The following is a 20,939-nucleotide window of genomic DNA, read 5'->3' on the forward strand; positions in this document are numbered from 1 at the left end:
TGTTTTAAGATCAGTGCACCCTTGTATTTTTATATATTTTTTTATAGGCTTCTCAGGATCAAAGTTATCTCTAGTCACCCTCTGGCACCCCACTTGGCACGATTACATTAACAATATGAGGATTTCGTTTTATCTTCACCTTTTTTCCACTCACGTTGCTTCTTTTTTTTCATATTGGCATTAAAAAATGGAAGATGGGTTCGATGACTAGCCAAATGTTGCCGTTTTTTGGTTGTTTTTTTTGGGAACTCGTCAAATATTGATGCATCTATTACAGCAAAGGCAGGTCTCCTAATCAAATGTGACTGATATCAAGCGTAGAGCGAGAAGGGGCCAAGCGAATGGTCGCCGTAGCCTCCTGGTGAAACATCTGTTTTAACTGGAATTAAAGGGGAAGTAGCAGGTGTCACCTGGGCACCCACCGTGGGGGGCACACCTGCTCGCCTTCATTTGATCCAAAGTACTTTAGACAGATTACAGCCAAGCTGGCGAAGGCGTCTATTTCAGCAGGCGGGGTTGAAGTACCCAAGGGAGGGGGGGACGCCATCGCCATCCCGGCCTCCGACTTTTTAGCGGAAGAATTTGTAAGCGAGCGGACCTGTAGTCACTCTAAAAAAAAAAAAAGTATGTGTGTGAGTTCCAGGAGGATAATTGTCTGTGGAGAAAGCTCCCGAGGCCGTAAAGGCAGCTTGTTTCGAAATGGGATGATTTCACAGGACGTTTAACTTTACACCTCTCATTTGTTACCTCTTCGGGGTATTACCGAAATGTCCATTAAGGGGGGATTCCGTGGAAATGTGGCAACCCCTTCAACCTCGGTCTAGCTTTTATAGGCGTGTCGATAGGGTGTGGGAATGGTAAATGGCTTATTGGGGCGTAGGGGTTGGGGGATTAGAGATGACGTTGTAACATGCTTGGTAGTGTCAGAGTTGTTTTGATTGGGGGAAAAATGGAATTGTGATGATTAAATGGAAAGATGGTGATTCTGGTCTAGACAAAAATGTCACTATGAATAGAATGAGATTAAGAATTAAAAATGTTGTCATATTTGTTAAGTGCGTAGATGCCAAACTGTTTTTTTTAATCTAAAAATGAGCAAAAATTTGCCTTGACCACATAGTAAACTAAAATTGCCAGTTGCAACACTAAACTTAAAGAAACACCAACAATCTTGGTACTGCTCTAAAAGTTTTTTGTTGATCAAAATGGAATTAAATTTTAAAAAATATTTTAAATGATGATCAAAACAAGATGATAACACATATTTTATACTATATTGTGAATTAGATTTGCTTTCTATGAGTTTTATTATTTAATGTTTTGATTAGATGTCCAAAAATACTCCAAAATACTTCAAAATGTTCATTTTAATAGTCATTATAATTCATCACTCATATAATATAAATGAATATTCATTGGAATTTCTCTCTTTTTAGGCTACCAAACTTGATTTTACCATAATTTATGTACATATTCATTTTCTGAAGGCTTATGATAAAAAAATGTCAACCCTTACTGTGACTTCATTGAATAGTAAAGTGTCATAAATTGACATTTCAGTGTCCTTATGACTGTTTTCTTCTACTACAGCTAAAAAAAGAGGTAAAAATAATATAAATCTAAATTACAGGGGAGACAAAAGAACAGATTTAAATGATTATTTGAACTCCCACCTATCAGGCTAAAAAGTTACAGACGTAACATTTGCTTTGTGAGGCGACAATGCATTCATTTCATGAGTCAGCAGGCAAAAGCATGACAGTTTTGTTCGAAGCTAAAAAGTGTTTAATTGGATTCTAATCCATGGCAACATCACCACAGGCTATTTTTCACATCTTTTATTTCAGCATCACCTGCAGTGTAATGGCGCTGATTACATGCCGCCCACGGTTCGGCCCCCGATTTCTCCGGGGACCCCCTCCCAGGGGTCATTTCTACGGTCCAACGCAACTATGAGCGGCTGTAGGGAGTTTATTTTTTTGTTGTTGTTGTTGTTATTTCTAAAGGGGGTCAAAGAAAAATACGTTTATCTAAACCTAATTAATTGTTTACCGCACAAGTAGCCCAAACTGGCTTCGGGAAATAATTTAATTGGAGGAGGAAATTAAGTTAATAGGTAAAAGTAAATTAAATGTTTAAAAAAAAGTAATAATAGGCTGTAGGGTGAATTTTGAGCCGCTTATTTGAGGTAGGAAATAATGAATTCAGCTCATAGGATACTTTTACGGCTGCGAGCTGTCATTTAGTTTTATATACAGTAGTGCCTTGACATAAGAGCACCCTGACATACGAGCAATTTGAGATACGAGTAAAGTTTTGAGCAAATAATTGTCCGGAGATATGAGGAAAATTTCTAATTTTGGTGGCTAAGACATGAGGCTGTTTATGATTTTTTGCCAGATCTCTTTCGTGTATAACAGATATCAACGAGCACTGGGTGGAGCATTGCATTTTCTTTCAGTGTTTTTTTCCCCGTTAGTCAAAAAAATGATTAAAAAAATACAATCATTGATTTAAAACGGTAAAAATCACTTAATTTAATATACATCTATACTTTTCATTTTGATTTAATCCAAAACCAGAACGTCAGCACTCATAATTTACTTTCCCGGGCCATTAAAAATGATTTGGCGGGCCAGATTTGGCCCTCAGGCCGCCACTTTGACACCTATTGTCTAGATACTGAGATTCCCATAATCAGATTTATCATAAGAACAAGAATAAATACAGCATCTTAAACCCTAAACAAAAAAAAACATGTAAGCACATGATAGTAGAAGTCAGTGTGTCAAGTCAAGACTACAGCGAGCCGGTCTCAGCTGGTCCAACACGCTCCATTTGTTTCTCTATGTGACACTGGGAAAATAAACCTTGCCGTATTTGTCTAGCCTGGCTCGCATGTGTGTGTACGTGTTAGAAAAGGGGGATGCGGTGGGTCGGTAGGGAGCCCCCCGGATGTTCTGTTCACACGAACATTCACTTGTAAGACGCCGCCAGTGTCAGAAGGCCCGCCGCTGTTTGTCCGCGACCTTATACCCATGTTTACACAGGAGGGGAGAGCACACACTCTCTGGAGACTTTCTTTATATGGCTACTACCAAATGGCAAAGCTCCATCACCTACTTGCTATTTGATGTTCTTTTTTTTTTCTTTCATTCAATATCTTAAAAAAAGAGTTGTAATATGGAAAGTTTACTTTTTACTAGCTCGTATACATATGCTCGGGTCTCTGGAGTACTTGTAAAACCTTTCAAGTGTGATATTAAACAAGCAAGACAATCTTTCATGGTAACAAAATGTGGAAGAGGAATTGGACCTGTGGTGGAGGGTGGCAATTTGTGGATGGAATTATCAAAGATGAATTGTGGGAGAAAGATGGATGGAATAAATCTTAGGGATTTTGGCGTATTTTGACGAAAGCAAATTGTGGTGATTTGACTTTTTGAAGCGGTGAATCGTAAAATAAACAAATTTAAATGAACTTGGAGAAGGAGAAAGTACAAAAATGTCAAACTAAATTAGAATTAAGTTTCACATATGGTGTCAAAGTAGCGGCCCGGGGGCCAAATCTAGGAAAACCCTGCAGAGAGAAGCTGGAATATTTGAATTTCATTGCATTTGGCATTTGATAAAAACGCAGTGTGTCTTCCGATACTGAAGGGCCCCTATCATGTTTGCTCAGACTTTTTCCCCGTGCTGGAAAAAAAATCAATGGCGTAAAAAAAAAAAAGGGGATCATATCACAGCGGTATTGAGAAGACAAATCCAATTATTGTTTTAGCTTTGCATGAGCAGACACTGTACATATCAAGCTACCTTGTGGGAATGGCTGCTATTTACATAAAACGCTTCTGCCAACATGGGGAGAAAAAAGGTAAATTAAATATCTGTGTAACAACCTTGAGTCTATTTCTTACATGTACTTGCAAGTGGATTCTTTAACCATCTACAGGTAAATAAGCAACTATATAGTTTTAGTCCTAGGCTTCATAATTACAATATTGTGCATCAATGTGACCAATTATTAAACTGAAAAAAATAATATGGTACCTGGAATTAATTATTTCAGATAAAAATCCAATAAAATAGATAATAAAACGGAAAAACATGTTTATTTAGTTGAATTTATTTTGCAGGGTTAGTTGTTATTCAATTGTAATACTTCTAATATTAATTGTTAGATTAGATTAGTTATTGGAAATGAATGTTTTTAACTTAAAATGTTTATAAACCTTTTTTTAATTGAAGTTATTATTTAATTGTTAATTAATATGCTGACAAGTTGTTTCTAATTTAATTCAATGTAATATATTGGACTGCCGGAACTAAAGTTGTCACAAGTTGATGTTTCCTATCGGTCTATTTATGTCGTCACACAGATTCCTGGTTGCCATAGGGGAAATTCTGAGTTAATGTTGTTGTTGTTTTCAGAGTATTTTACCTCAGTCGTTTCGCCATGAATTCCAAATAAATCTTTACCGATCTTTCTGCATTTAATTAATTTGGTTACCCCGCGCTCAATCCCGTTATTTAGTGACAAATCTCAGGACATTTAGCGCCATCGCAGAGCTTTTTGAAAGGTAAACATGTATTTTACTTTGGTAAATTACTGTGTGAAAAGTTGTGTATTTCGTCCTGATGCTAATATAATTTTTTTAAATTAAAAATTACAAAGTGACATGGTGTTCTTATTACTTACATTCCATATCTGTCTTAAATTATATTTAAAATCCTTAGATTGTTGGTGTTTATTTAAAAAATAAAATACATTTCTGCACATAGGCCTGATACAGACCAGAGAAAAACTAGTCTACTGCTCATTATTTTGAAAATCTAGTACACTGCGGGCACATAATTAAAGATACCACTGGTTTTGTGTTATTGTGTATATTAGATTGCTCACCTTGATCTTCTGCTCCTCATAGATCTTCATAAATGGCAACCTCAGTGTGGTCAAAGATTTTCGCTGCCCTTCCTCCGGATGAGGACCACTTTCCCCTCCAATTCAGTGAAAAGGTGCATGGAAGCGTGGTGGAGATGTTGAGAAGATGCAGATCTCAAGTTTACGGCCACGCCCCCGCCGGTAAACGCCTGCTCGACGCACAGATCGTTCTGGACTTCTCGTGGGAGAAACTCAACACGGGAACGTGGCGCCATGTGGACAAAGAATGGCGCAGAGTCTATTCGTATGGTTGCCTCTTTAAGGTGTGCGCCTTGTGTCGGGGGGAGCCGTCTGAGGAGGACCTCCTGGAGGCCCTTCGTACTTGTGACATGGGCTTGTTGATGGGAGCCGCCATTATGGAGGACCGACTACAAGTTCTGGTTCAGATTCTGCAGAAAGAAGTCAGGAAAAACGTTAAAAATGAGGATCAGGGAGACGCTAAGGTTCGTATGTTGGTATAAAAGCTGAAACATTTTGACAAAAAGACTAACATTACTAATTAATAAGTACTTGTGATTCAATTTTGTTTTAACAGAGGATGAAATTTGCGCTGGCGGAGTTTCCGCAGATCAGAGAAAGTCTGACCATTCCCAGATTAAAGTGTCCATCTCTGGAGAGTTTTAAGAAGAACTACTTGTTGCCCCTCAAAGCGGTCATTTTGGAGGAGACTATTGATCACTGGCCAGCTCTCAACCAGCACCCCTGGAGGTTTGAATCTCTATGATGGAATATTTTTGAAAGATTTGAATGGGGAAAATACAGTGGCACCTAAAATCTGATTTCTAGGCTGTCCCAATTGTAGTATATCTAGTATATCATTATTTACATTGCATATTAATCTTTTCACAATAGCACATTTTGTTTAGTTATTATCGTTATTACTTAATTTAGGAATTAGTTATTTTCTTACTCCTTTAATTTATTTTTATATCTATTTCATAGAGTACATTCAATGTATTTTTTAAACACTATGTATTAAATAACTGTTTTGTATGTTTTGTTATATTACTACCGTATTTTCACGACTATAAGGCGCACTTAAAAGTCTTAAATTTTCTGCAAAATAAGCAAGGCGCCTTATAATCCAGTGTGCTTTATATATGGAAAAAAATAAAATGTATCATTCATTGACAGTGCGCCTTATAATGTGGTGCGCCTTATAGTTGTGAAAATACGGTATATTTTCTACATTATTTTACATGTGCCTTATTATGGGTAAGTATTATTATATTTTATACATTATTTTAATTCGCTGCCAACCTTACCATTAAAAAAAACACCATCAATCAGTTAATACTAAAAAAAATAAAATAAACGCATCCTATCCAAAAACCATACCTTCTTTCTCTGAAAATGGCAGGTCTCAATGCACCTCAAAATCTCTTCTATTTTTAAAAAAGGTTATTACCGACATACACATACACGTAAAAACAAGGATAAAAAAAATGACCCTCTTTGTTCAAAGTTACAACACCAAGTAAAAGCCATTTGTCCTCCAGCAATGTTAAACAGTGTTGCAATCAAGCCGATTGGCACTCTTCGGGCATCCAAGTGCACTTATCCGAGCAAGTGAGAAGAAACACCGCTATCGTCTGCGTGTGAAGGATGCCTAACGGACAATTTCATCCCCAGACGAATGGAAATTGAAGCCGTGGCTCAAATGTAAACTGATCTAAAAATGCAGCCTTCTTTCCTCCCCATCCCCAAAAAAGCTTGGACTATTTGAGGTCAGTGGCGGGGTGTCGTACCGTCCCCGTGGAGGTGGGCTCCAGATATACGGACGAAGAGTGGTCCCAGACGCTGATGACGTTGGATGAATTCATCGACCGCTATATTTTAAAACGCGTAAGTAGTAAAAGAAAAATTAAAATCTTGCACCTAGGCCAAGTGTGGGGAAACTAAGGCCCGCGGGCCACATACGGGCCCGTTAGGCTTTTTAATTCGGCCCGCCGACATTGTCCAAATATATTTTTTCCCCAAGATGGCGCCGTCACGCGGAAGCCAATGGCAGTAGCTCTGTCCACTTTTATTTGTTTTTCTGTGTTTTACAGCCCTTCTATCATTTTTTTAAATGACATTTTAATATTTCTTAATACATTCCTTTTTACTTTACTGTGTACTTTATACTTTTTACTTTAATGATGAGTGATGAGTATTCTAATACTTTAGTCCTTTTTTTCTGTTTATTTTTCATATGTACTGTTAACGGATGCACTTTTTTATTTGTATCATATCTTGGCCCCAAAAGTTTGCCCAACCCTGGCCTAGACGGAATTCCTTATTTTTATTTTATTTTTTTTATTACAGAGTGACACGTCAATCTGCGGCTATCTGGCTCAACATCAGCTGTTTGAGCAGGTACAAATAACCCCCCCCCCCCCCCCCCAAAATGTATTTCCATCTCCAACGAAGCGGCACATATTCCCGAGAAAAAATGCAAATGATATTAAGACATTTGTATGCACTTGTGATCTTTTTGTTCGTTCTTTCTCTGGCCAGCCATTCTGAATGACAATATTGTTATTATTATTTTTGGATGTGGAATAATTTCCTGGTTGCCATAGATACCAGAGTTGAAGGATGACATCCGCCTGCCTGATTACTGCTGCCTGGGTGACGGCGACGAGGAAGACGTAACCGTTAACGCCTGGTTTGGGCCCGCCGGAACCGTATCGCCCCTCCACCAGGACCCCCAGCACAATTTCCTGGCTCAGGTAGTCATTTATTATTTATTAAACGCCACTTTAACATTTTGAATCAAGATATTAGCTTTCCTAGCAATGGATTGTTGGGCATTATATCCTAGTTTCCCCATACAGGTGGTGGGATGCAAATACATCCGTCTCTACTCGCCAGAAGAGTCCGACAAGCTCTACCCGAACCCGTCTCCGCTACTGCATAACACCAGTCAGGTGATGTTAATATGATTGTGTCTTTAAAATGAATCATGCGAGAGGTATACAAAATATGATGAATTTTGAAAATATAATTCAATTTGGCCACATAATAATATTAAATTGAGCCTACATTGGGCTGCACTTTTTAGGTTTAATACTAAATGGTGCTAGTCCATAGGTGGCCGCCAGGGGGAAGATCAAGCCAAGTGTCAACTTTGTGTATGCTAAATTCAGATAGATTTTTTTCCCAAAAGTTTACAGTTAATCAACAATTTTTCAATTAGAATAATATGTACTTGTTATTTTTTTGTCAAAAAGGCAATTTAAAAAACTAAAAAGATAATGAATAAAACTAAATGGGGCCTATTGTCTACTTTTATGTGTAATGCTAAAATAAAACTTTAAAAACAAATTTTAAGAACGATCATTTTACCCATTTTTTCTAAAAAAGGCAAATATTTGGGGTTTATTTTTTACTTTTTAAACCCAAAAAGTTTTTTGGTACATTAGAAATTTTAAAGAATAAAACTTGAGAATTCTTACTAGTCTACACTATTATTTTTCAATGTAAATAATACATATGTATATATATATATTTATATATTTTTTTTCCTTTAACAGATATTAATACTGCAAAGGTTTGAATTGATTGATCAAGTTTTACCACAATTGACGTCCAATCCGATTTCTCCATTAAAACCAGTCAAAAAGTTAATATTAAGAAAACAAAACATTACAAACCCAATCTCATTTAAGCATTTTTCCCCCCCTAGGTTGAGGTTGAAAACCCCGACCCAGAACATTTCCCCGAATTCGCCAAAGCGCCATACCTGGAGTGCATCCTCCGCCCCGGAGACGTCCTCTTCATCCCCATCCAGCATTGGCATTACGTACGTTCCCTTGAGCAAAGCTTTTCCGTCAGTTTCTGGTGGTCCTGATTCAAAAGAAGAATAAAACCATGAAGAAGTCTGAGGTAATCGAGCAACATGTAGTTACTTGTTTCAACATTTTTTTTTAACAGATTGTCTGCTGTAATTGCACTTTCGACCTTTTAATATGACAAATATCCTCAGGTGTTCACATTTGCATAATTTATGCAAATGAGGGAGCGCTAGCTAAAATGTGCTGCTGGGTAAAGCGGGTCACAGCTGAAGGTGCATAAATTAAGTGTCCCCTGTGGGCAGACACACACAAATACACACAAAAGACGTAATATGGTATCGTTTAGAGGTTTTTGTTGTACTTCAATTCGAGGGAAATGTAAAATCGGGTTCCTTTCAAAGGATATGAAAAATCTTCACATTTGATTGGTTCTTATTAGAAATGGAAACGGAGTCAAAGGACCTGCTGAGAATGGCCTTAGGTTTTAATTACTTTTGTAGGTAGTAATTTTCAGAACAGGAAATATTTGAACTCATTTCTTTTCTCTAAAAAAATCAAAAGGGGTACAAATTGAAAAGGAAATGAGCTCATAAGTGTATTTATTTATTTTCTTTTCGCACAAGGGTTTCAAATGCTTGGTTTGTGGGCCGATTTAACGTCAACTTGATTTCAGGTGGACCATTTTAGATATAATATTAAATTTTTTTTTGTTATAAATGGATTAAAAGAACTGGATTAAAAGCCCTGAATATTCAATTTTTATAGATCTAAAAAAATGTATATTTTAGCTTTTTTATATATTTTTAGATTTTACCAAATGATTTTCGAACTAAAAACTGAAAAAAAATTATTAAAAAATGACAATTATTGATTTAAAAGGCGGAAAATCAGGAAATGTAATATACATCTATACTCTTCATTTTAATTTGATCCTAAAACAAAAAGTCAGCACTCATGATTTACTTACTCGGGCCACACAAAATTATGAAGCGGGCCAAATTTGGCCCCCGGGCCGCCACTTTGACACCTGTGAGCACATGTCAATGTCCATTCACATTTCTTGTGGTGCAAATGAATTACTTTTGATGAGAATCAGAAGATCCCTCAAGCACAACAAAAGCTAATCGAAGTCATTCATTAAAATCGAGTGAACCTTCAAAGCTTACCAGCGGCTGTACATGACATAAAATGAAACTATCAGAACCAATAGAAAGTGCTTATCTATAAAAGACGAAAAGACCTCAGATACACTATAGTTATCCTGTCTGTGGCGTAATTTGAAGATTAAACCCAAGTGTATTATTGTCGCAATGTGGCACAATTGACTTGCGATCTTGCAGAACTGCTTACTCTCATTATGAAGTGATCAATATTTAATTACCAGTGAAATAACGTGCACCCTTGTTCCCTTCCCTGCAGCCTATCGTCTTCTTTCTTGCTCTCCGCTTTTTTTGATTAATGTTCTACATTCTTTGCGGCTTCATGTTTGCTGCTGATTAAATTAAAGTATACTTTTTTTCATGTGAAATATAAAGTTATAATCATTACAATAGTAGGGATTGAAAGGCGGGGTTTACTCACATCTCATTAAGACCTCATTTGCATATTACAAACTGATGGGAAGCAGTTTTATGATACAGATACAAAGTATGACTTTTTTGGTTTTGCAGAAAAGATACATGTTGAAAATATTTTTTGTTTATACAGAAGATGCTTTATATTTCTGTCAACAAATGCAACAAATTTTTTTGGTGTTTTAATTTTAGCTTAATAAAGAAAACTGTAAGACTGATGTGAAGTTTTTCATCTAAATAGCATATTACAGTACAACCACATATTTCATTTTTTTGCAGAAATACAAACCTTTTTCAGCAATTTTCAGTTTATACAGTACATTTTTTCCATGAAGAATGCAACACAAATCTTTAAAAAATCTCCTAATCTGCATTTATGCAACCAAAATAGTTCATGTAGTAACAAAAATTAAATTATAGAAAATTTGGAAGCCGTTCAGTTATTTGCCCATGTTAGATTAGATTAGATTAAATTTTAAACCCTTTAATAAAAAGCGTGTTTATAACTAGAAAGCAGCAAAATTAAGATAAAGTGGCGAAAGTTAATTTTAGTCTCGTAATAAAAAGGGAAATTCACAACAAGAATTGCATAGCTTTATTTGCAAAAGTTGTTAGCACAGCATTAAAAAATAAAAGTATTTTGACTATAAAAAAAGATTGCTGATTACTACAACTCAGAATATTACAACAAAAAAAGCATAAAGTATTAGCAGCCTGTTAAAAGTGTCCTATTAAATGACACTTAGCATCACAGAACGTTACTTGGCCATTAGCACAATATGCAAATGAACTGAGATGATGATAAAATGTATCATTTAAAAACTAATAACCCTCAGCGCCTGAAGCTGCTCGTGCTTTCAAAGTATCTTTTTTTGACAGTTATTCCACCGCCTCCGTGTAGGCGTCATCTGCATCGTGCATGCGCTCTGCCACGAAGAAGGAGAGCGTGCCACTAAAACCCAGCACCACCATAATCAGAAGTTGCCATGTGAGTAGCATGGCACCACCATAGAAGAATGCCAGTGCGGCAAAGACTGACTAAATGACAAATAAGGGGAAGAACAAAAAAAGAAGAAAAAAAACTATTACCCAAACTTGAACCCTATAAAGCATTATTTTTCTTTAAAAAAAAATACACTGGAAAGAAATTAACTGAGTTAAATTAAGCTGGACTGAAATGAGTTGTTTTTCCTACTAAAAAAATGGTGCTCGGACTTTTGGTCGCCGGTCTTTTGGTCCCTTTTGGTCGCCGGTCAAATGGTGACAACTCTCAAAATTATATTCATAACATCTAAGTACTGTTTAATATCCAAGTACTGTTTAATATCCAAGTACTGTTTAATATCTAAGTAATGTTTAATATCTAAGTACTGTTTAATATCTATGTACTGTTTAATATCCAAGTACTGTTTAATATCTAAGTACCGTTTAATATCTAACTACCGTTTAATATCTAAGTACTGTTTAATATCTGAGTACATTTGACCGGCGACCAAAAAGGACCAAAAGACCGGCGCCCAAACGTCCAGTCACGAAAAAAATGAGTGTGATGAAATGAAGGGTTTTTGGGGTATTTTTTTCTCACCTGTATAAATTTGAAGATGGCAAATGCGGGCGTGCTTTGCTCGGCATGGATGCAGCCAAGGATGCTGTAGAGCTGCGTATTAAAGCAGCTGTCGCCGAGGCCGAGAAGGAAGCTGCAGAGCAGGGCGATGGACACGCTGCAAGGGCATCGCACTCGACGCAGTTAGCGCTCCTAGCGTGCTGGTCCGTAGTTACTACTTATCGCGCTGGTGTCGTACGGAGTCGCCGTTTCTAGATTTACCGTAGTATTCCGCTCGCAAACCGGCCGGGAATTCAACCTTGCGTGTATTTTGTTGATCCATTGGATCTGTTTGTCACTTGTATTACCCCTGAAGTACTTTTGGCATATTTTGGCTAAAATTGACATTTTACTGGGCTGTTTTCAGCTTTAAACCTTTCATTTTTCAGGAAAACATATTGATATATATTTGAATTATTTCAGAAAGATTAGGTTGGTATATTTGGAGAAAATCATGCAAAAGAATGAAATTAGACCCTTCATTGTATTTGTAAAATAACCTATGAAAATGTACCTTGGGGTGAGAAATGGGCTTTTGGAGGTGGTGCTGCTGAAGACCACAGGGGCGTCGTCAGGAATGTTGAGGAAGATCAGATAGAAGGCCACAAAATGCACCACCATTCCAAGGAAGACCACCGAAGTGCGTCGGAAGCGATTATTCTTGCACACCAAGCCAAACAATCCTCCGCCTGGCAAGCATGGAAAAGGAATATTAAAAGACAATCTTTGTTTTTTTAATTTTTTTCTTCCAGCAGTGTAAAAATACAATAGTTTTATACTACTACAATATACTTTTACCTCTGGGTTATGTTGTTGATGGTAGTATCCCTTAACACATTCACTGTCAAAGGCATTTTTAATTGGGAAAGCATTGAATAATCATGTCAAAATAGATTGGACTATTGGAGCTAATAAGATGATATTTAAAAATAAACATATTTTTTTGTCTCATTCCAATGTCTACTAATACTGAAAGATGTCAACTTTAAAAAAAAGTTAGGATAACTCTGACTTACTTCCTAAAACCTTGCCCAGTTCCCTTTAAACTCTTCCGTGTTTAGAACTTTATTTAAGATGACCCTATACACAATGCACATTCTACTTCAGAGCAGCTAATGTGTTTCACAAAACTAAGGTTGCGAACCATTTAATTTGAGCAACTCCAGTCCAACCTACCTATGATTTCTCCCACGCCAACCACGATGCCAGAGATGCCGATAAGCCCTTTTGCCGTCTCGCCGAACTGTTCCGTGGCGCCCAGGCACGTCCCATAAATGCCGCTATAGAAGGACAGCTCCAAACCTGCACCATAAGAAAAATTAGATAAGTCCGGTTTTACCCAAAAAAAATGCAAAAACTCACCACTATAAGCCATGCAGGGGCTTAGAAGGAGCATGTCCCTGGTCTTCAAGAGCTGCAGCATGGTTTCTATTAATGGAAAATGCAAATAATTTACTTAGAGAAGTAGGACAGACAGAATCATTCAGGAAACGACCATAAATTGTCACCATTACAATTTTAAACATTACTAAACGCAAGTAAAAGATAAAAGCTTTTTATACAAGCCTGGCGTCCCGTCAGGTTTGTAAAATCCAAACCCAGAATAAAATATAAAAATAACCTTACTGAAATCAGCCTTGACATCTTGTAGAGCTGTATCGGCTCTATGCTGGTACCTGAAAACAAAATATTGTTTTTCATTTTGTTTTTAATTTTGTTGTTAATTATGCACTTTGTGGTGAAAACTTTAAATCTCATTATACTTGTATAATGACAAAAAAAGCATTCAATTCAATTCCATTCAAAAGATGTATCCGTCTACTACACAGGTAAAGTCATCTCCCACTTTACTTGTCAACATTTAAAGGGGACGGTGTCCAAAAATGAATAACTGTCCATTTACACGACACGGCTAGAAAGCAGTGATTGTCCTTCCTCTTCAGACAGCATCTCCTCCTCAGGTAAGTGAGTCCTCCTTAACGCCAGAAAGCACAGCGTACCCACCACGGATGCCACCAGCAGGGAGAGGAAGATAATCTTCCTGCTGCCGTCTGCTCACAAAACGCAAGGACAGGAGTATTGATCATCTTTTATTCTCGTGTGTCTTACTTACTACAAGCATTCAGCACTTACCTGATATTTCTCTTTTCCCGTTCCACTCCAGGTAAACGTACAAGTTCCCAAAAAGCATGCTGAAAATGAAGACAATTATAAATCAAAAAGGGAAAAAGTTCATTATGTTAAGCTAACTCACATCAAAAAAACATCATTACTCTTAAGGCTGATGTTATACATTTTCATCCCCATCATTTTAAAGCAGTAAAAATAATTTAACTCGAAAATGAGAACTGCTTTTTTTTTTGCATTATGTTAAGCTAACTCACATCAAGAACATCATCTTGCTCTTAAGGCTGATTTTCTACATTTTCATCTCCATCATTTTACAGCAGTAAAAATAATATAACATGAAAATGAGAAATGTTTTGCATTATGTTAAGCTAACTCACATCAAGAACATCATCTTGCTCTTACGGCTGATTTTCTACATTTTCATCTCCATCATTTTATAGCAGTAAAAATAATATAACATGAAAATGAGAAATCATTTTTTTTGCATTATGTTAAGCTAACTCACATCAAAAAACCTTGCTCTTAAGGCTGATTTTCTACATTTTCATCCCAAAAAAATTAAAGTATCTTATTTTTGGGTGCTTATTGACTTGTAAATGTATTTTTTAATTGTAATACCTGCATTGTAACAAAGCCCAGAACATGCCCGTATTTCTGTTGATGGTAGAAGCTTCTGAATTCTCCACCAGGAACTGCCCTTGAGCCGTCCACAGCACTAGAACAAGACAGAAAGTTGAAATAAATGAAATCAAGCATGTTCGTGAATCACGTGAGTGGAAGCATGAATAGAGGAGGGTAAAAAATGGGCAGTTAATTCGCCGCATCAAGTGTGACATTATCTTTAATGTGCTGTTAAGTAACGTGTAATCCCAGCACACGGCCTGAGGGTGTCATCATGACCCACTAAACCATTTTTTTTACTTCAAGAATATTCATATCCTCTCGTGAGTTTCATGCTCTGTAACCATATTAATGGTTATTTTTAGGATTTGTCATTTATTTCCATTCGACATGTTTAATCCTTCTTCTTTTAATCTTGACACGTGCAGAGGTGGTCTCCTTTTAATCCGTCACTGACTGGCAATGAAAAAACTTGGACTACCACCTTATATTTTCTCATTTTTCTGAATCACTTTATCCATACTAGGGGTGCCGGAGCTTATCCCAGCTGACTTCGGGCCAGAGTTGGGGGACGCCCTGAATATTTTTGGGATGTGAGTAACTATTTAAATACATTTTGAAAACCCAATATTTTTGACTGATTTCTGATCAGATGAGATTATGGGGTCACCAGATGTCTGGTCGCCCGGATGATTGGTCGTCCGGACGTTTGGTCGCCCGGACGTTTGGTCGCCCGGACGTTTGGTCGCCCGGACGTTTGGTCGCCCGGACGTTTGGTCGCCCGGACGTTTGGTCGCCCGGACGTTTGGTCGCCCGGACGTTTGGTCGCCCGGACGTTTGGTCGCCCGGACGTTTGGTCGCCCGGACGTTTGGTCGCCCGGACGCTTGGTCGCCTGGACGTTTTGAGGGTGAGAACTTACTAGCGGCAGCAACACCAATCAGCACAGACGTCAGGTAGAAAGACCACGTGGACGGCTCATAGAAGACGGCGATATAGCCACTGGAGACACAAGATGTGACATTGATGAGGCATTGATTGGTGGACACTTTCCTCTCAAAGACGACCAATCAGCGAGAGGTATTACCTGTAAAGTAGTCCGCTCACAAACATGGTCGCCTTCGGTCCAAGCATCGCCACCACGGCTGGCGCCACCAAGTTGGAAAAAGAGAAGACTCCATAGATGATTCCCAAACTAGAAAAAAAAAACAGATACAGATTTTTTCAGAACTTGGAAGCACTTTGGCTAAATGTATATTAGTTATAATCTACCAACCTGTGGTATCCGCTTCCAGTGAAAGTGTCATTCGGTAGGCTTTTCACTACCGTTTGCTAAAATGAAGGAGAAAAAAGAAAAGGGCTTTAATTGGATTACATTAAAAGATCATAAAACAACACAATTCGAGGGGAAATTGAAAACACGAGATGCACATGACACTCAAGTTGGTCTCTTTCTTTTCTAAATGTCTGTAACATTTAAGTAGAAATAACTCACAAACATTAATACTGTCTAAAATGAGATATTAAACAAGATCGTGAGGAATATTAATCACTAATGTTTATTGTACTTCAAATAACATTCATTCTGGCTTAATTAATATTAAAAACGAACTAGTTGGAGGAAAATTGCCAATATTCATATTATAGCAAAAAACACTAAGAAAAGTACCCATTAACAAAATGCGAGCAACTTCTAAAATGAAATAAATTAAAAACTAAAGGCTGTTTACTGAATTGGAAAAAGTGATAGATGGGGGATCACCAATTTAACATCATTTCTTACCTCAATGTTACCACAAGTGGTGAAGGCTGTAAAAATAAATAAGAATCCCACACCCAAAACTACGACGTTAAAAGTCCTCCAGTCAGCCATAGTGCTTCTTTCCCTTCCTTATTATCCACGCAACTACATTTCATGGAGACCGCCTCTCAACTTTTGAAAAGCACCCAAATATCATTTTAAGTTAATGAACGATGGATGTGGTGGGTGGAAATAACGACAGCTTTGTGGGCTTCTTGTCAGTTTGTCAGACAAAGTACGCATGACAACTTGTGACTTCTATTAGGGGAGTTTTTTTCCGCCTGTTTATCTTGGATGACTTTCTCGCTCCACAGTAGTCAAATACTGCTCTTCTTCCCCTACCTGGACAGCGGGACATTACTTGATACGCCAAAGTGTTGCTGTCATCTGGTGGCTGGAAGTGTAACATATGTCATTTTAAAAACAAAATAAATTGAAGATATTACTTCCAGGATATTCTTTTTTAAGTAAAATGTTACTATAAACATTACGGAAAGCGTTTTGCTTTTCACGAGTGCAAATCTTGAACATGCGCCATTACGCGTGTGGGTCTCGTTTTAATTGGTGAGTTTTATTTCCGCATTAGGCGAAACAAAACATAAATGTACACGAAGAAGAAACCTCCAACCAATAGTAATCCACGAAAAGGCCACCTCTTGGCGTGCAGTTACCCTGCCACAACAACAAAGACTTTTGACAAAACGAGAGGATTCACCCTTCTTCTTTTCCATCTTGGTTCGCTTTCCTGAAAAGGTACGTTTTGTGCACTCGTGTGTATGAAGTTCCCTTGAAACCTTATCTAACTCCTCCCTACTTATATACATTTTTTATTTGCCGCAGGACAACTCTATAAAGAGTAATTTAAGTCTTCACATAACTGTTTTACTTGCAAGGACAACCTCAGTTGCACAGTGTCAAACCTCCAACTTAATTAACGTCGTCAGCTATTGAGACGCAACCTTAGACAATATTTATTATTTATGATCTCTATTGAATCTCAACAACACAAAACGTGCCTGCATTGTCGACGTGGACTACTTTCGTTGAGCAAAGGTGTGAAGTATCTTGCTCTATCTATACACTCTTGGGCTCGACGGAACGTTTCCACTGATTGTACACAATCATCATGGCGACCCAGGATGGTGAGTATATGGTAGAATATGGCAACATTCAGTCCACAACGCTGCAGCTATTTTTGTATCGGATGTTAAATTAGAGCAGCCACTGACAGAGACGTTTACAACGTGCCTAGTTAAGGTTGTGTCTCTAAAAGTCCACGTCTCTTCGTTTAGATTTTACCTTGCCATGTTTCACCAGGTTAGTCGCTAGCTAACGTCATTGACTGCTAACTAATCAAAATGAGCCAATCGCACTACACTTTTACTGTGAATAATATAAGAGTAAAGAAAATCAGACTCAAATGACAACCCGAAATGTCTAATAGTCGATGTGTTATTTAATTGACAAAAAGAAAAGCACATGGAAAGTGCAAGATGCTGTGTCATTAGCGTTTAGCCCCCTAAAAAGCACGCGTTTTTTGTTGACCCCTCATTAAAGTTAACTGAGTAACTATTTAAAAAGTATTAAACAACCATGCACATAAATAACACGTTTTGACAGAACATTTCTGTATTGTCTGATTTGCGTTCTATTATAAACAATGTAAAAATGTCTAATATTAAATGTTCCTGGTCTGAATCTATAGTCTTAAGGTGTATTTTAAATTAAATGCCATTGAAGTATATATAAAAATATATATATTGCTAAACAAAACTTATATGTTTTTGAATTTAAGACCAAAATTGGTCAAAAGTTTTCAACAAGTTTTAGGTTGGAAACACTAAATAAAGTTGTAATATATCACTTTTTCTCTTTATGGCAGAAAGTCAGGTCACAATGCAAACAGATGCAAATCCAAAGGAAGAAGAAGAAGAGGCACCTACGTGCAACACGACGGATAAGGGCGACTCCGAATCGACGTCTGCCGAGGGAAACACGGCTACTCAGGACTCTCCGGGCATCAGCAACGGCAGCGACAACGCTGAGGAAGAAGGCGAGATGGTGGACTTGAAGATCATTTGGAACAAGATCAAATATGACCTGAGAATCCCAATGGAGAGCACCGGCGCCAAACTAAAAGAAAAAATCCACTCACTCACGGGTAAGGGGATCAAGGAAGAAGATTGAGAAAATTTAGAACCATCTAGTTGTAGTATTTCTCCTTCCCATTTAAGGCCATAAATCAAAACAATTCCAAGGTTATTAATTAATCCAATTGCATACGCAAAAACAACAGCTGTAACAATCATCACATTGCAGGTATTCAATAATAACAATTAAAGTCGGAACTCAAAAACAACTCCACTGAAAATCAAACAAACAAGCCTCCATTCAGCAAAAAAAATCCATAATCAAGCTAAAAAACTGTCTCAATTTACGACAATATGCGAGCAATCACGAAAGTTGTTGGATAGCCATCACACTGCATCAGCAATTTCTTAAGCGTCCTTCCAGGTCTGCATTCTTGGGTAAAGGTCAGTCCTATCTTCCAGTAAACAGTCCTCGGTGACAAGCTCTCATACAAAAATGATTAAATGCACACGTATATAATAGTATTACAGAATTAATCCAACAAGTATACTATATAACCTATTCTTCTTCATGTGTCAGGTCTTCCACCAGCCATGCAAAAGGTCATGTACAAGGGCCTAGTTCCAGAAGACAAGACGCTACGGGAGATGAAGGTGACCAGTGGCGCCAAGATTATGGTGGTGGGATCCACCATAAATGACGTGTTGGCCGTCAGTACGCCCAAAGAAGTCGTACAGCAGGAAGCCAAGGCCGACGAAGACAAGAAGGAGCCACTGTGCAGACAAAAGGTCAACACATGTCGCTGCTATGTTGAAAATCAACAGGATTATTGCAATAAGTCCTAAAATTTGGGATTCACAACAAAACTGGGATGAAGTTTTACCAGAGAAGAACACTGAATGTTTATTTACTTCTACGTGTGCTCTTATTTCAGCAACACAGGAAAGTTCTGGACAAAGGTAGACCGGAGGACGTGATGACGGCTATTAAAGGGACAAAAGTAAGAGTGGGAGGCGTTTGTCGGTTTGGTTGTCGTGGTGTTTTTTTGAAAATCTTTAACTTAATCGTTGACAGGAGCGACTACCGACTGTGCCTTTATCCGGAATGTACAACAAGACCGGAGGAAAAGTAAGACTCACATTCAAACTGGAACAAGATCAGCTGTGGATCGGGACTAAAGGTGAAGGATTGATTTGTTTGCCTGGTTTGAATACAGAAAAACTGACAGTGATCTATTTTGTGTGTATTTAAAGAGAGGACGGAGAAAGTCCCAATGGGATCCATCAAAAATGTGGTTTCTGAACCCATCGAAGATCATGAGGGCTATTACATGATGGTGAGCATATGGCATTTTTTAAGTCAATTTAAAAAATACAGGGAAGAGTATGGACTGTAGTGCACAGGTGTCAAAGTGGCGGCCCGGGGGCCAAATCTGGCCCACTGCATCATTTTTTGTGGCCTGGGAAAGTAAATCATGAGTGCTGACTTTCTGTTTTAGGATCAAATTCAAATGATAGGTATAGATGTATATTATATTTACTTATTTTCCACCTTTTAAATCAATAATTGCAATTTTTTGAAGAAAAAAATTATTTGTGTTTTTAGTTCAAAAATATTTTAGTCCTTTTTTTCTGTTTATATTTCATATGTACTGTTAACGAAGGCACTTTTTTATATGTATCGTATCTTGTGCTTTTTTAAGTCAATGTGACCCTCGGGCCAAAAAGTTTGCCCACACCTGGTCTAAATGCAACCATATTTCATGCTCAATTACATGTTTATAAGATATTTTTCCACATGTTTGCAGGCATTCCAGCTGGGTCCAACAGAAGCCTCTCAGTATTGGGTTTACTGGGTACCTACTCAGTTTGTGGATGCTATCAAAGACACAGTCCTAGGAAAATGGCAGTATTTCTAATGTGCCTCTTATCCGATTTGAGTTTGTCGATGTTGCTATGGGACAACAACAACAACAAAATCGGGAGAAGAAGAGAGAGAGAAAGACTGGAGGAAACCTGTGGGCATCTCATCTGAAGGAACTTGAAGACAAACGCCTGCCGAGTCCAATCATGCGCTACAATGTGAACAATCACATTTCTTAGCCCTTCCTCTTGTTGATCATTGAGCTTCAACCAACTTAAGGAGAAACACAATGAAACAATTGTACAGAAATTGCTAACAGTTTTCTTCTGTTATTCATAAAGAAATAAAAGTTATTTAATGAAATTAGCTTTGCTTTCTTTTTTGTTCTTTTAACGTGTATGACATTCAGATCTAACAGTTCTGGAGCTAAATATTGCTGCAAAAAGATATTTTGTTAAATAAACTATACTGAAATTAACTTGGAGAAAGCGTGGTTTTTAAAACTATTTTTCCAATTAATGTAGTTTAGTTTTATTC

The 20,939-nt window shown here is 37.6% G+C and overlaps 3 protein-coding genes across 4 annotated transcripts in view; 2 read left to right on the plus strand and 1 right to left on the minus strand.

The window, feature by feature from the left end:
- Positions 1-17,020, minus strand: part of LOC144208083 (UNC93-like protein MFSD11) — a 53,371-nt gene extending 36,351 nt beyond the window's left edge. The window contains exons 1-13 of one of the 2 annotated variants that reach the window (XR_013328826.1): positions 16,431-17,020; positions 15,924-15,979; positions 15,735-15,842; positions 15,570-15,649; positions 14,647-14,743; positions 14,032-14,090; positions 13,802-13,949; positions 13,525-13,574; positions 13,261-13,326; positions 13,075-13,200; positions 12,413-12,587; positions 8,670-8,773; positions 4,904-5,331 (exon numbers count right to left, since the gene is read on the minus strand). Coding sequence is in view for 1 of the 2 variants with exons in the window: in XM_077733747.1 (XP_077589873.1) it covers positions 11,175-11,333; positions 11,881-12,016; positions 12,413-12,587; positions 13,075-13,200; positions 13,261-13,326; positions 13,525-13,574; positions 13,802-13,949; positions 14,032-14,090; positions 14,647-14,743; positions 15,570-15,649; positions 15,735-15,842; positions 15,924-15,979; positions 16,431-16,520 (1,350 nt within the window). In the remaining variant the exon portion in view is untranslated. Of the gene's footprint in view, positions 1-4,903; positions 5,332-8,669; positions 8,774-10,875; positions 11,334-11,880; positions 12,017-12,412; positions 12,588-13,074; positions 13,201-13,260; positions 13,327-13,524; positions 13,575-13,801; positions 13,950-14,031; positions 14,091-14,646; positions 14,744-15,569; positions 15,650-15,734; positions 15,843-15,923; positions 15,980-16,430 lie in introns of those variants that run through there. The other variant, XM_077733747.1, reaches the window with a different exon arrangement.
- Positions 4,398-10,424, plus strand: kdm8 (lysine (K)-specific demethylase 8). The gene is made up of 8 exons (XM_077733748.1): positions 4,398-4,580; positions 4,926-5,385; positions 5,478-5,650; positions 6,655-6,787; positions 7,250-7,300; positions 7,507-7,656; positions 7,762-7,854; positions 8,613-10,424. Exons 2-8 carry the CDS (start codon positions 4,936-4,938, stop codon positions 8,775-8,777), a joined length of 1,215 nt encoding a protein of 404 aa, XP_077589874.1. The 5' UTR covers positions 4,398-4,580; positions 4,926-4,935; the 3' UTR covers positions 8,778-10,424.
- Positions 17,021-17,493: 473 nt separating the features above from the next.
- On the plus strand, positions 17,494-20,768 carry ubfd1 (ubiquitin family domain containing 1). Its single transcript, XM_077734545.1, has 7 exons — positions 17,494-17,590; positions 18,331-18,609; positions 19,119-19,327; positions 19,474-19,539; positions 19,614-19,719; positions 19,793-19,875; positions 20,347-20,768. Exons 1-7 carry the CDS (start codon positions 17,575-17,577, stop codon positions 20,455-20,457), a joined length of 870 nt encoding a protein of 289 aa, XP_077590671.1. The 5' UTR covers positions 17,494-17,574; the 3' UTR covers positions 20,458-20,768.
- The last annotated feature ends 171 nt before the right edge of the window (positions 20,769-20,939 follow it).

Source organism: Stigmatopora nigra, chromosome 15 (assembly GCF_051989575.1).
Source record: "Stigmatopora nigra isolate UIUO_SnigA chromosome 15, RoL_Snig_1.1, whole genome shotgun sequence".
NCBI lineage: Eukaryota > Metazoa > Chordata > Actinopteri > Syngnathiformes > Syngnathidae > Stigmatopora > Stigmatopora nigra.